The sequence below is a fragment of the Podarcis tiliguerta genome (genome assembly GCF_965153285.1).
Source record: "Podarcis tiliguerta genome assembly, chromosome: 8".
NCBI lineage: Eukaryota > Metazoa > Chordata > Lepidosauria > Squamata > Lacertidae > Podarcis > Podarcis tiliguerta.
Window position 1 is genome coordinate 85559472 of NC_139541.1, and position 15819 is coordinate 85575290.

General features: G+C 48.4%; 1 protein-coding gene across 3 annotated transcripts in view; it reads left to right on the forward strand.

Annotated features, from left to right (window-relative positions):
- The first annotated feature begins 1406 nt into the window (after nucleotides 1-1406).
- The window catches only part of LOC310684626 (neuroglobin-like), a 41313-nt gene continuing 26900 nt past the window's right edge, over nucleotides 1407-15819 (forward strand). The window contains exons 1-2 of one of the 3 annotated variants that reach the window (XM_083456036.1): nucleotides 1407-1805; nucleotides 10459-10738. In XM_083456036.1, coding sequence (XP_083312162.1) covers nucleotides 10521-10738 — 218 coding nt within the window. In that variant the 5' untranslated portion in view covers nucleotides 1407-1805; nucleotides 10459-10520. Of the gene's footprint in view, nucleotides 1806-4906; nucleotides 4997-5405; nucleotides 5671-10458; nucleotides 10739-15819 lie in introns of those variants that run through there. The other 2 variants (XM_083456037.1, XM_083456035.1) reach the window with 2 other exon arrangements.

The window sequence follows — 15819 nt, forward strand, 5'->3', positions numbered from 1 at the left end:
GGTGAGGTCTGACCAGAGCAGAATACAGTGGCTTCCTGTTATGTGTTCTGTAGCACCTGTCGCAATGCCAGTTCTGACAGAAGTGAAGTACTGATTGAGGGTTTCCTGGCTCAAGCGCTTGTGCTGAGGGATCCTTTGCACACCTACTCAAGAGAAAGGGCTGCCCATTGCCAGCTGCAGGAAGGGAAATTGGCGCCTTTAGGAGAAATCCCTCACTCCCTCGTTCTCTCCTTTCCATCCCAGTGTTCCCCAAGAAGCAGGAATTCCTTTTAAGCAAGGTTTGCCCAAGTGGGGAGTCCACAGTACAGGGACATTCTCTTGAACCCGGATCAGGACCACAATGCTAGGGGTGTGGGCAGGGCCGGATTGAGGTTGGATGAGGCCTTAAGCTCCTGAAGGTAATGGGGCCCTTTATATGTCCAGCTGTCCTTTGTCAACAACAAACTGCTGCTGTTTTTTTTTTCAAATTCAAATTCAAAATCCTTTATTAGGCATAGCACACCGCAAATTAACATACAAACATCATATATAGACTGTATAAAATACGGGCTCAGTGAACACAATTTATCCCAGTCCTAATCTTAACTCCAAAAAATAGATCAATGTACATTGATAGTATAATACAACACAACAACAACACCTACCATTAAAAACCACTAAGTCTCTTTATCATGGGCCATTCTTTCTTCATGGACAGCATTTAAAAATTCAGCCACTATTAAAGTGACTCGATCAGCTGTTTTTTGTGATGAATATATGCTAGATGGCAATTTATGGACCTCATAGGTCTCTCAAGCCATCTGCACATCACAAGATATGCATTTTATCAAAGTAATTGTTGAACTGAAAAGAAGTAAGAAGTTGTTTATCTTATATTTTGGAAATGTACATCCAGGGGTTTTTTTCGTTTAATTTTTTGGGGGCCCCCCAAGAGAGTGGGGCCCTAAACTGTAGCTTGTTTAGCTTATACAGTGGTACCTCGGGTTAAGAACTTAATTCGTTCTGGAGGTCTGTTCTTAACCTGAAACTGTTCTTAACCTGAAGCACCACTTTAGCAAATGCAGCCTCTCACTGCTGCCGGAGCACGATTTCTGTTCTCACCCTGAAGCAAAGTTCTTAACCCGAGGTACTATTTCTGGGTTAGCGGAGTCTGTAACCTGAAGCGCCTGTAACCTGAGGTACCACTGTGCATAAATCCGGCACTGGCAAATGCTCAGCACGAGGCGTGGGGTGCTGGAAATGCAGCCCACCCGGGTGCCAAAATGCATCGCTCCTTTTCCTTCCTTTCTCCCATTCTTGGCGCCCAGCCCTCTTGCCTGCCAGCCCTTATTCCCCTGGAGGGAGGGGAAAATCCTTTCCAACGCGCTTGTTGTTCACAGATGGGCGCCGGCAAACCTTCCCCCCCTCCATCTCTTCTGCGCCTTAATTGAACCTCTGCTTTCATGGCTTCAGGTGGAGATGAAAGGGAGAAATGATCCATTTGTATTTAAATAGAGCAGCAGCTAAGTGATGATGATGATGGCGTTATTCTGCCGTCTCGGGAGAGGAAGGAGGGCGCGCGGGTCTGAACGAGGCAGGCTCTAAGATCCTGAAGCTGCCCTTGGGTGCCTGATCTGCAGGGCTGCATATGGGATTCACCTGCTGGAGAAGAGAGAAAAGGCTGTGAGCAGCAATCACAGCAGCGCAGGAGGGAATTTCCTTCCAAAGACAGTTTGTTGCTTTTCCTCGCTCTGGAATTTCCTCCTGGAGTTGCTGAGCCGGGTGTTTTTTTCCCCCCCAGCCCTTGCGGAGAAGAACTTGCGCCGGTAAGTGGGCACTTTTTGGTCTTTTATCAAGGCTGAGGAAAGGAGAGTCTTTGCCCTGGCTGCAAACCCAAACCGAGGCGGAAAGAAGTATCTGCGCCAGAGAACTTGCAAACTTAACTGTTTGCAAGTGGGCATTCTGGGGTCTGTTTCATCGCCAGGGAATGAGATCTCTCCCCCTGCCCCGCTGGCTGCAGTTCTAACATTGCATTAATTTCATAGATAGGCACGGGGAAATAAGCCCACATAGCGCGCCCCCCCCCCACAAAGCAGGGAACAGGTCTCTGCCCCAGAAAGCTTACAAATTAAATGTGGACAGTGGGCGCTTTTCGGTTTGTTGCATTGCTAGGGAATGAGATTTCCCCACCCCCCTCGCAACCTGCAATATTTGTTGAAGTTATGTTGCATTAATGCACCCTGTTCTCCAAGGAGGCATAAATGGTTCTTCTCCCCATTTTATGCTCACACAACAACCCTGAGAAGTAGGTCGGGCTGAGAGGCAGTGACTGGCCCTCAGGGCTGAGTGGGGGGTTTGAACCCTGGTTCCCAGGTACTACTCTATGACACTCTAACCATTGCATCACACTGCCTCGCTTGCTGTTCTAAGATAGTATCACTTTCTCTGCCATCAGCGATATAAATAGTGGTCTATTGGGCAAATTCCTCTTCTTTGTGGATCGCTCATAGCTGAGTAGAATTGTCTTCCATGAACACGGTTGTAACAGTAAGTCCGTAAGCGACTGTGGAGCCAATTCTGGATCCACACGTCCTTCCACAGTGGGGACATTGGTTCCCGGGCGGGAGTTGATCCTGGTGAGGGTTTGCCAAGCGTGCCTTCCTCTTGGCATGTTTCTCCCTTGCATCCTGAGTTCGAGTGTCTTCAAAGCCCAGGACACCTTTGGTCAAGGCTGTTCTCCAACTGGAGCGCTCGCAGGCCAGTGTTTCCCAGTTGTCAGTGTTTATACTACATTTTTTAAATATTTGCCTTGAGAGAGTCTTTAAACCTCTTTTGTTGACCACCAGCATTACGCTTACCATTTTTAAGTTTGGAATAGAGTAGTTGCTTTGGAAGACGATCATCGCATCCGCACAACATGACCAGTCCAACGAAGTTGATGTTGAAGAATCATTGCTTCAACACTCGTGATCTTTGCTTCTTCCAGTACACTGGTATTAGTTCACCTGTCTTCCCAAGTGATGTGTAAAATTTTTTGGAGACGCCATTGATGGAATCTTTCGAGGAGTTGGAGATAAACACACACACACGCCCCAAAAGTGGGGGAACAAGTCTCTGTGCTCCACAGAAGTTACAAGCAGAAAGTTGACAGGGGTGGGAAGCAAAGTGAATCTTCCCTTGCTTGTGAATTTTATTCTAGCTTGACCGTTCTTGCATCACAGCACAATCCTATGTGTGTTTAAGGTAAAGGTAAAGGGACCCCTGACCGTTAGGTCCACTCTTGGCCAAGTCTGGGGTTGCGGCGCTCATCTCACTTTACTGGCCGAGGGAGCCGGCGTACAGTTTCCGGGTCATGTGGCCAGCATGACTAAACTGCTTCTGGCGAACCAGAGCAGCGCACGGAAACGCCATTTACCTACCCGCCGGAGTGGTACCTATTTATATACTTGCACTTTGACGTGCTTTCAAACTGCTAGGTGGGCAGGAGCTGGGACCGAGCAATGAGAGCTCACCCCGTGGCGGGGATTCGAACCGCCAACCTTCTGATCAGCAAGTCCTAGGCTCTGTGGTTTAACCCACAGCGCCACCCGCGTCCCTAGCTTTACACAGAAGCAAATTAATTTAGTTTGGCAGGGCTTGCTCCCAAGTAAGTGCGCACAGGATTGCAACCTCAGTCTGAGTTTGTTTTCTGTGCCGCTGGGTGGATCAGAGGCTGACCTCTGTTCCAGTTCTTATTTATTTCCCTTCCTTACCTCCCCCTCCCCTTTTTATGAAGATTACCCGCTCTGGAATCCCACAACTAATTCTCCCCTGGTCGTCTCGCTGGCCCAATAGGACTAACTTAGCCAGCTAGCCCTGGTGATCATCTAATGTTTATTGGACGGATTTCCCCCCCCCAAAAAATTGATTTTTGAATTCTGAATTTATTGTTATTGATACTGTATTTTATGCTGTTTTTTGTTGCATCAATTAAGCGTTTTAAATTTGTTGTTAGCTGCCCTGAGCCCAGTTTTCTGAACCGGGAAGGGCAGGGTATATTAAAAAAAAAAAAAATTATATTATTATTAGCCCTCCTGGCAGTTCAGCAAAACCTCCCCTGGAGCACTTCAGCCTGGGTGCTGCTCCAGGGTTCACCCAGTCCCCAAGACCCCCCTGTCAGCCCCATCCTTGCCCCCTTGTCTCCCTGATGTGGCTTGGAAGTGGGCGTCTGAAAATGCTCAACCTTGGGAGATTTAGGGCAGAGAGTTAAACTATGGAACTCCCTCCCACTAGAGACAGTGATATCCAACAGCTTGTAGGACTTTGAAGGAAGAGTGGAGCAGTTCATGGGGGCGATTGATGGTCGCAGAGACATCACCTTGCCAACAAAGGTCCGTATAGTTCAAGCTATGGTTTTCCCAGTCGTGGTGTATGGAAGTGAGAGCTGGACCATAAAGAAGGCTGATCGCCGAAGAATGGATGCTTTTGAATTCTGGTGCTGGAGGAGACTCTTGAGAGTCCCATGGACTGCAAGAAGATCAAACCTCTCCATTCTGAAGGAAATCAGCCCTGAGTGCTCCCTGGAAGGACAGATCCTGAAGCTGAGGCTCCAAGACTTTGGCCACCTCATGAGAAGAGAAGACTCCCTGGAAAAGACCCTGATGTTGGGAAAGATGGAGGGCACAAGGAGAAGGGGACGATGGAGGACGAGATGGTGGGACAGTGTTCTTGAAGCTACCAGCATGAGTTTGACCAAACTGCGGGAGGCAGTGGAAGACAGGAGTGCCTGGTGTGCTCTGGTCCAGGGGGTCACGAAGAGGCGGACAAGATTAAACGACTCAACAACAACAATTGATGGTTGCTAGCCAGGACTTCTGCCTCCACAGTCGAGGCAGCCGTGCTTCTGAATCCCAACTGCTGGAAACCCCAGGAAGGGAGAGTTGCTAATTGTGCTGGCATCCTTCTTGTGGTTTTCCCAGAAGAGCCTTCTGGGTGGCGGCAGGATCCTGGAGTGGTGCTGAGAACACCAACATTGCAGGTTTGATCCCCAGATGGGGCAGGTGCTTCTTCCCACATTGCACGCGTGGGGGGGGGTTGAACTAGATGACTCTGGGGGTCCCTTCCAACTCTACAGATCTATGATTCTATGACTAGATGGGTCATTGGCCTAATCTAGCAAATTCTTCTTACATTTGTTAAGTGATATGCAGTATCGTGCTTTGCACAGACCTGGTCAACCTGTGGTCGTCGCCCCCCCCCCCATGTTGTTGGACTACAACTCCCATCATCCCTGAGCTTTTAAAAAAGGGAAATTCCCTTATTCCGAATAGGATTCCTCGCAAGAAAAGGGAAAAGTTGACAGCTATGATACAGGGACGTCTTACCCACAGAGATTGGTGGCGCAGGGGCGCCAGATTTTGGAGGGCGCCGCAGGCCGAGTGTCCCCTCCTCTCAGCCGCCCATCGGAGCGCGCTGCGTCCGGCTCTGGGAAGCCCCTTCGCGTCCCCTCCCTCCGGGGCTGCCTGGGCACCTGGAGGGCGCAATCGGGGCGGGCGCAAGGCCACCTCGCCGCCTGCCGCCCCCCTGCGGAGTCTGCCAGAGGAGCAGGGAAGCGCCCAGTGCGATCCCGGAGCCGAGTGAGGATGGCACAGCTGGCGAGCCACCTGATCTTGCTGGTACTCCTGTCGCGCGGAGTTCCCCCGACGGGGACAGGTAAGGGGCGCCGGGCGCTTGGAGGGCGCGGGAGGGCGCCTGGGCTGCGATCCGGGAGCCTCTTACTTAAGCGCAGCGCCGAGCCCGCGATGTAAACGAGCTGGACCGAAGCCCCCACCCCTCCGCTTAAAAAACGGTCCTGGCTGTTAATAATCAACAACAACAAAAGGTACCCATTCTTTAAGAATATTTCTCTTTCACTATTTCTTACATTAACACACTGCTCCCTTCCTGGCTTCGACTGGTTGTTAATCAACAAAAAAATGAGTTGATTAATCTGTCAGTTAAAAAAAACAACCCAGACCATTTGAAAAAAGCGATTATATTAGAGATCTCTGGTTGCGTGTCTACATTTCCTCCTTTATCTCCTACCTAAAGGAAAAGGTAAAGTGACCCCTGACCATTAGGTCCAGTCACGGACAACTCTGGGGTTGTGGCGCTCATCTCACTTTACTGGCCAAGGGAGCCGGTGTACAGCTTCCGGGTCATGTGGCCAGCAGGAATAAGCCGCTTCTGGTGAACCAGAGCAGCGCACAGAAACACTGTTTACCTTCCCGCCGGAGTGGTACCTATTCATCTACTTGCACTTTGACGTCCTTTTGAACTGCTAGGTTGGCAGGAGCAGGGAACGAGCAACGGGAGCTCACCCCGTCGCGGGGATGTGAACCGCCGACCTTCTGATCGGCAAGTCCTAGGCTCTGTGGTTTAACCCACAGCGCCACCCATGTCCCTATCTCCTACCTAACTTGTTCGAAAATTAAGTCTCTTTAAGCCTGAAGCATTTAGCATGTGGGGGGGGGGTCAATCGGCTGTTCAGAAGTGCATCTGTCTCCTGGTGTGTGTTGAGTTTCCGCTCAGTGGCAAACCTGGGTTTGTCACAGTGCAATGCGAGAAATTAAGGTGCATGCAAATGCCTCGACGGGTGCATTCTAACGGGAGATGGTGGCAGAACTTTTCCCCTTTGTCCTGTTGGCTGAATTCCGGTCACACACGAGTTTCTACAGCTACACACAGGCACAGAACTCACAATCCGCTTTTCCGTTTTCCAAAATTGGAAAAGTGGTATAATACCGACAAAAACAGAGTGGCTTGCCAAATTATTGGAGTATTACAATACATCCAAAACAATGGGAGAAATTGGAAGGATCTCAAAAGAAAAGATAGACAGGGACTAAAAGGTAAAGGTAAAGGAGCCCTGCCCGTACGGGCCAGTCTTGACAGACTCTAGGGTTGTGCGCCCATCTCACTCAAAGAGGCCAAGGGCCAGCGCTGTCCGGAGACACTTCCGGGTCACGTGGCCAGCGTGACAAGCTGCATCTGGCGAGCCAGAGCAGCACACGGAAACGCCGTTTACCTTCCCGCTATAAAGCGGTCCCTATTTATCTACTTGCACCCAGGGGTGCTTTCGAACTGCTAGGCTGGCAGGCGCTGGGACCGAACAGCGGGAGCGCACCCCGCCACGGGGATTCGAACCACCGACCTTTCGATCGGCAAGCCCTAGGCAATGAGGCTTTAACCCACAGCGCCACCCGCGTCCCTACAGCGCCACCCGCGTCCCTGGGACTGGAAGGGACTGGAAGGTGTTTAAAGGATATTTGCAAAATCATAGTGAAAAACCAGAACTCCTATTAGAATAAATAAGTTCCGTTATAAATACTGAAATACTAAATAAGATGGATAACAATGTGTAACAGAAAAAGAAGTAGAAAGCTGGTTTAAAAGTGTGTGAAAGAAAGTAATAGAAGTGGAAAGAAATTCCAACTGAGTAGATTGGGAGTCTAACACAAGGGTGGGGTGAGGGGGGGTGAAAAGGAGGTATGTGTGGGATTGAGTGGGGGTATGTATGAATATTTTTAAGGACTGTGTGAAATGCATGTTTGTCTGTATATTCGTAATATGTATGTATTAATGTTGAATTATTTTAATAAAATAAAACTTACAAAAAACAACAACAACTCATAGTCCAGTTTGGGAAGAGGCACAGCCACACCTTCCAGGCAGGTAACAGCACGCAAGGATGGCGCAGAGAAAGGAGGGCTGAAGACGGGCACACCTGGGGACAAAGGATGTGGTTTAGGGCTGCTAGACCTCCAGGCCTGATCTGAAGTCTCCAGGTTAGCCATGCCCCCTCCAGGTGGGCAGGGGGAGAAAGGGCTTGAAACTCCAGGTGCGCAAGAGCACCTTTAGCAATAACATCAAAAAAATATTAAGAAGTTGGCTGCACATCACAGCAAAGGTGCTCTGAGCAAGGCCCGTCTGCCCTCCCAATTAATCTCCATCTCCAGGGCCCAGCAGAGACGCCACCTTGCCAACAAAGGTCCGTGTAGTTAAAGCCATGGTTTTCCCAGTAGTGATGTATGGAAGTGAGAGCTGGACCATAAAGAAGGCTGGTCGCCGAAGAATGGATGCTTTTGAATTCTGGTGCTGGAGGAGACTCTTGAGAGTCCCATGGGCTGCAAGAAGATCAAACCTCTCCATTCTGAAGGAAATCAGCCCTGAGTGCTCCCTGGAAGGACAGATCCTGAAGCTGAGGCTCCAAGACTTTGGCCACCTCCTGAGAAGAGAAGACTTCCTGGAAAAGACCCTGATGTTGGGAAAGATGGAGGGCACAAGGAGAAGGGGACGACAGAGGATGAGATGGTGGGACAGTGTTCTGGAAGCTACCAGCATGAGTTTGACCAAACTGTGGGAGGCAGTGGAAGACAGGAGTGCCTGGCGTGCTCTGGTCCAGGGGGTCACAAAGAGTCGGACACGACTAAGCCGACAACAAAGGAGTCTCAAAGAGGCTAACATTCTCCTTTCCCTGGTCCAGGGGGTCACAAAGAGTCAGACACAACTAAACGACTAAACAACAACAACTCCAGGGCCCACCTTGTAACATCGCCGGAGTCCACTCTAAGTTTGCGCCCCATAAACTCGGGGCCTGAGATGTTCCTTGTGAGCTTCAGGGTCGTCGTCCCCCCCCCCCCAATTCTCATCTCCATGCTCCCTTTGGGTCCTCAGAGATTTCCCCGGTCTCTCCCACCCATCCTCGTACTTTTCCGGGTCGGAACTGGCACCGATTCAGCCGAACACTCTTGTTTTCCGGCGCCTCTCCATGGATCTCCTCCAGCAGCTCAGAGGCTTCCGTTCACAGCCTGGCAGCGGCTCCCAAGTGGCCATGTGTACCAGCAGAGCCGGTGGGTGGGAGGCAAGAAGTGCCCCCCCCACTGGCGCCAATCGTTTCCCATCCACCGCCTGCCCCCCACTGCAAAACCTCAAGCTCTTTGTCAAAGTGCAAGGAACACTTTTAATTGCAACGTTTATTGAGTTTAGGCATTCCCACGCTGCTCTGCGTACAACCGGGGGGCTGCTTACAGTGAGAAGGGAAACCAATTTAAAATATGCACATAATAATAATAATATTTTTTTTATATACCCCGCCCTTTCCCAGTTCAAAAACCGGGCTCAGGGTGGATAACAACAAATTTAAAACACTTTAAAACACTTAGTTATAAAAGCAGCATAAAATACAGTATAAAAACATGTTGTTGTTGTTTAGTTGTTTAGTCATTTGTTTAGTTGTTTATTGGTTTTTTATATATAAATTTTTATTAGTTTTTTTACAAATCATTTTCAGCAGTAATTAAACATACTTTTACATCTTATTCAATTGTTTTGACTTCCATCAGTCCTGTCTGAAAATTTCCCAATCTAGTCTCTTAGTATGCATTTCTTATCTTCCCTATCACATTTCAAACTCATAACCAATATCTCTATCTTTTCCTACTTTGTAACACTTCATATATTTCTCCTTACGAAACATCTTGTAGTCCTACTAGCATAATTTGTTGATTACAGTTGCTCTTCAAATAATTCATATACTTCTTCCAATCTTCTGCAAATCTCTGGTCCTGCAGGTTTCGAATCCTTCCTGTCATTTTGTCCAATTCTGCGTAGTCCATTAATTTCGTCTGCCATTCTTCTTTCGTCGGAATTTCTTCTTGCTTCCATTTCTGGGCTAACAATACTCTTGCGGCTGTTGTTGCATATAAGAATAGTTTGACATCTTGCCTATTAATGTCTTGGCCTATAATACCAAGTAAAAATGCTTCTGGTTTTTTAAAGAATGTATAGAAAAATACAATATCCATTTTGAGGCAAGGCGACCAGAACGCTACACAGTGTTCCAGATGCGCTATCGATTTGCATAACGGCCTTATTATGATAACAACAGTTTTATATTCGGTTCCTTTCATAATGATCCCTAGCATATGCCCTTTTCACAGCCTCCACACGCACATCTACCCTTTTCATTCGGGTGAGTGTGTGCATGAGTGTTTTTAACCTGAGCCCTGGGTTCAAATCACTGTCCAGCCCTTGAATGTCCTGGGTCGCTGCCGTCTGTCAAGCTGGCCTACCTCGCAAGGTCGTAATGAGGTTATCTGGGGTGGGGTGAGTCTGCCCCCCGCTCTTCAGGGAGAGGTCTGGATAGGAATATAACTGAAACTAGCTTAGGTGGGATTGCTCAGTGGGCAGAGCATGAAGCTCTTAATCTCAGAGTTGTGGGGAAAATTCCTGCATTGCAGGGGGTTGGACTAGATGACCCTTGGGGTCCCTTCCAATTCTGTGAAACAAAGTGGGCCTGGCGGACCGTTTCCTGCTGGCGTACAATTTTCAGCGGGAACAACGTGTGCCGCGAAACCATCGCCAGCACATCTCCCTTCTCCCCTGAGAGCTGATTCAATTAATGCCTGTTTGTTCCGTCTCCAGCTATCTTTGAAATAAAAAAAATTCTGTTTGCTTTAGCTGGCGTGGACGGAAAGGAGGACCCAGGGTGCCAGAATCCGTCCCGTCCCCCCCAGAGAAAGATGGGGTGTGCCTTATCTGGACCAGGCGTCACACCGGAGGCAGACGTGGAAAAGCAAGGGTCGTTTCTGGAAGGCGGGCTGGACTTGAGCAAGGAGACTGAGCGCGGGGGAAACCCTGAGCGGCTCTCGCTTTCAGAGTCTCAGAAGGCCCTGATCCGAGAGTCCTGGAAAATCCTGCACAAAGACATTGCAAGGGTCGGGGTCATAGTCTTCATCAGGTAAGGGCCAGGTGTGTGTGAGTGTGTGTGTGTGGCACGGAGGGTTTCCTTTCAAATTTATTATTTCGGTCACAGACCAGTTCCAGCTCACATACCCTATCAAGGAAGTCGTAAAACACAACGGAGATACATTTGAATTTGCAATTAGATATAACAGGGGCAATACAGATGCAGTGGACTCTCGGGTTGCAAACGTGATCCGTGCGGGATGAACGTTCGCAACCTGCAGCGTTCGCAACACGCGTCTGCACACGTGCTGGTTGTGAATCAGCGCTTCTGCGTATGCGCAAAGCACAATTTAGCGCTTCTGCGTATGCACGATCGCCGAAACCCGGAAGTAACCCGTTCTGGTACTTCCTGGTTTCGGCGGTCCGTAACCCGAAAAAACACAACCTGAAGAGGCTGTAACCCAAGGTGTGACTGTATAAAAAGGTAAAGAGACCCCTGGCCATTAGGTCCAGTCGTGACCGACTCTGGGATTGCGGCACTCATCTCGCTTTATTGGCCAAGGGAGCCGGCATTTGTCCACAGACAGCTTCCGGGTCATGTGGCCAGCAGGACTAAGCCGCTTCTGGCGAACCAGAGCAGCACACGGAAGCGCTGTTTACCTTCCCACTGGAGTGGTACCTATTTATCTACTTGAACTTTGACGTTCTTTCGAACTGCTAGGTTGGCAGGAGCAGGGACTGAGCAACGGGAGCTCACCCCGTCCCAGGGATTCGAACCACCGACCTTCTGATCGGCAAGTCCTAGGCTCTGTGGTTTAACCCACAGCGCCACCTGCGTCCCGTGGCTGTATAGCAGCAGTTTAAAAACATATAAATTAAAACTTAGTCACTAAAATATAACCTAAATTTATCATTTAAGGCCTTAATCATTGTGATAGCACAGCTTGTTCCCTAGGTTTTATGGCAATCGCGCAGAATTTGGCTACCCTTAACGTGATCTCAGGATCCTTGTCCTCTACCAGGGATTTTAGACTTTGAAGTTCAGATTCATTTGGAACTGAACTGGTCAGAACTGAACATCCTTGTGATGCGTAGGAATCCCACAGGTGCAGCTGATGTTTTAAGAGCCAATTGACAGCAGGACGGTCTCCTCGGAAGGCGGTGGACTCCACTGGAGGTTTCTAAGCAGGAGTTGAATGGCCCTCTCTCATCGTTAGTTGTGATTCTTGCTTTTCAGGGCGTTGGGCTAAATGGAGGACCCCCTCCCAGGTCTAGAATCCTATAATTCTGTGATATGATAAGGTACAAGCCAAGTTCTCAAAAAAAAGAGAGGAAAAAAGTTCTGCTATTTCATGAATCTGTGCGGAATGAGCTGGAGCAGACCCCTGCAACTAGCAGGATTGGACCCTGGTGAGCAGAGGGTTCAATCCTGCTCGCTTTGGCTTTGTAGGTTTGTTCCCCTGCTTGGGAAAGAGGTGTGTGCACAACCAAGGCTCAGTGTGGGGCTGTTTCAAAGCCCTTTTGCAAAGGGCCCTGTGTTGTTCTTTGCAGAGGGGTCCTGCGACTCCCTCTCCCACCCCCACCCCCCAAAATTTATTTATTATTCCAAAACTAAAGAGTATTACAAACATCAAATTCAGAATCCATATTCGTTTTCTAACTTAAACCTATTGCATAAGTTGTTGTTGTTGTTTACTTGTTTAGTCGTGTCCGACTCTTCATGTCCCCCTGGACCAGAGCACGCCAGGCACTCCTGTCTTCCACTGCCTCCCGCAGTTTGGTCAAACTCATGCTGGTAGCTTCGAGAACACTGTCTAACCATCTCGTCCTCTGTGTCCCCTTCTCCTTGTGCCCTCCATCTTCCCCAACATCAGGGTCTTTTCCAGGGAGTCTTCTCTTCTCCTGAGGTGGCCAAAGTCTTGGAGCCTCAGCTTCAGGATCTGTCCTTCCAGTGAGCACTCAGGGCTGATTTCCTTCAGAATGGAGAGGTTGGATCTTCTTGCAGTCCATGGGACTCTCAAGAGTCTCCTCCAGCACCATAATTCAAAAGCATCAATTCTTTGGCGATCAGCCTTCTTTATGGTCCAGCTCTCACTTCCATACATCACGACTGGGAAAACCATAGCTTGAACTATACGGCCTTTGTTGGCAAGGTGATGTCTCTGCTTTTTAAGATGCTGTCTAGGTTTGTCATTGCTTTTCTCCCAAGAAGCAGGCGTCTTTTAATTTCGTGACTGCTGTCACCATCTGCAGTGATCATGGAGCCCAAGAAAGTCAAATTTCTCACTGCCTCCATTTCTTCCCCTTCTATTTGCCAGGAGGTGATGGGACCAGTGGCCATGATCTTCGTTTTTTTTGATGTTGAGCTTCAGACCATATTTTGCGCTCTCCTCTTTCACCCTCATTAAAAGGTTCTTTAATTCCTCCTCACTTTCTGCCATCAAGGTTGTGTCATCTGCATATCTGAGGTTGTTGATATTTCTTCCAGCAATCTTAATTCCGGCTTGGGATTCATCCAACCCAGCCTTTCATATGATGAATTCTGCATATAAATTAAATAAGCAGGGAGACAATATACAGCCTTGCCGTACTCCTTTTCCAATTTTGAACCAATCAGTTGTTCCATATCCAGTTCTAACTGTAGCTTCTTGTCCCACATAAAGATTTCTCAGGAGACAGATGAGGTGATCAGGCACTCCCATTTCTTTAAGAACTTGCCATAGAATGCTGTGGTCGACACAGTCAGAGGCTTTTGCATAGTCAATGAAGCAGAAGTAGATGTCTTTCTGGAACTCTCTAGCTTTCTCCATAATCCAGCGCATGTTTGCAGTTTGGTCTCTGGTTCTTCTGCCTCTTCTAAATCCAGCTTGCATTTCTGGGAGTTCTCGGTCCACATACTGCTTAAGCCTTCCTTGTAGAATTTTAAGCATAACCTTGCTAGCGTGTGAAATGAGTGCAATTGTGCGGTAGTTGGAGCATTCTTTGGCACTGCCCTTCTTTGGGATTGGGATGTAGACTGACCTTCTCCAATCCTCTGGCCACTGCTGAGTTTTCCAAACTTGCATAAGTTACCTGAATTAAACTTCCCTTTGCTGTCTATAAATACAACACGATTAGAAAATTTATATTATAAATGATATTATAAATTCCCATATACCCCCCCCACTAATCTTCACCCATGTGTGATCTCAATTTTCTACTTGTTCCATCTTGTTGTGCTGTTCCCTCTCCCACCTTTTGAGAGCCCCGGATCGCTCTGGGCAGGCCAATGGCACTGTCTCAGCCTGATTCGGCCGAAGTCAGGATCCACCCAAATCGCCCTGATTTTGGTTGAGGATTCGGGCATCAGTCAGATCGGACGCACGGCCCTATTCATTCTGCACCCCAGCATTGTGTAGTTAAACGATGGAACGACGAAAAGGTTGTTTTCTGCTGCTCCAGAGAAGCGGACACGGAGCAATGGATCCAAACTACAAGAAAGAAGATTCCACCTAAACATTAGGAAGAACTTCCTGACAGTAAGAGCTGTTTGACAGTGGAATTTGCTGCCAAGGAGTGGGGTGGAGTCTCCTTCTTTGGGGGTCTTTAAGCAGAGGCTTGACAACCATATGTCAGGAGTGCTCTGATGGTGTTTCCTGCTTGGCAGGGGGTTGGACTCGATGGCCCTTGTGGTCTCTTCCAACTCTATGATTCTATGATTCTAACTCCCTGCAGCAGGAAACGCTATTGATGGCTATTGGCCATGATGGCTGTGCTCTGCCATCACCACCGAAGGCAGCAGTGCTTCTGGGTACCAGTTGCTGGAAACCACAAGAGGGGATAGTACCCTTGCGTGTACCGCTTGGGGGTTTCTCATTGGGGCACCTGGTTCCCTGGGAGAACAAGATGGGCCCTTGGTGTGATCCAGGAGTCAGGCGATCCTAATGGAACCTCCAGGCCCAAGAACAGTCTATCTAGATCCCTAGGTTCTTAGGGGCATCTGACCACTGTGAGATCAGGGTGCTGGAGTGAATCATAGAATCATAGAAGAGTTGGAAGAGACCACAAGGGCCATCGAGTCCAACCCCCTGCCAAGCAGGAAACACCATCAGAGCACTCCTGACATATGGTTGTCAAGCCTCTGCTTAAAGACCTCCAAAGAAGGAGACTCCACCACACTCCTTGGCAGCAAATTCCACTGTCAAACAGCTCTTACTGTCAGGAAGTTCTTCCTAATGTTTAGGTGGAATCTTCTTTCTTGTAGTTTGGATCCATTGCTCCGTGTCCGCTTCTCTGGAGCAGCAGAAAACAACCTTTCTCCCTCCTCTATGTGACATCCTTTTATATATTTGAACATGGCTCTCATATCACCCCTTAACCTCCTCTTCTCCAGGCTAAACATGCCCAGCTCCCTTAGCCGTTCCTTATAAGGCATCGTTTCCAGGCCTTTGGCCATTTTGGTTGCCCTCCTCTGGACATGTTCCAGTTTGTCAGTGTCCTTCTGACCCATCAAGCTCTTCTTCTCTTTTTGGGTAACTTGACAGCAAGTATTGGACCAGTATGAGCTGTTAGGAAGCTGCCTTTCCCTAGCCCAGCCTAATAATAATAATAATAATAATAATAATAATAATTTATTATTTATACCCCGCCCGTCTGGCTGGGTTTCCCCAGCCACTCTGGGCGGCTTCCAACACAATATTAAAATACAGTAATGCATCAAACATTAAAAGCTTCTCTAAACAGGGCTGCCTTCAGTTTTCCAAATTCATGAAATTAACATGAAGATGTTCCTTGCAGGCTGTTGTCATTGTATCATCATAATGGGGAGTGTCCATTTAAAGGATGTTTGGGTTGAATCTGCTGCCGTCTTGGTGGGAAAACTGCCATCTTGGCTTGTCCACTGGCTAGCTCCCCCCTCCTTAATGTGAAGAAGAAGAAGAAGAAGAAGAAGAAGAAGAAGAAGAAGAAGAAATTTTTTATTTGTACCCCGCCCATCTGGCTGGGTTTCAACAGCCACTCTGGGCAGCTTCCAACAAAGATTAAGTATAGATTAAAATGTCACACATTAAAAGCTTCCCTGAACAGGGCTGCCTTTAGATGTCTGGTAGTTGTTTATCTCTTTGACATCTGATGGGAGGGTGTTCCACATGGCTG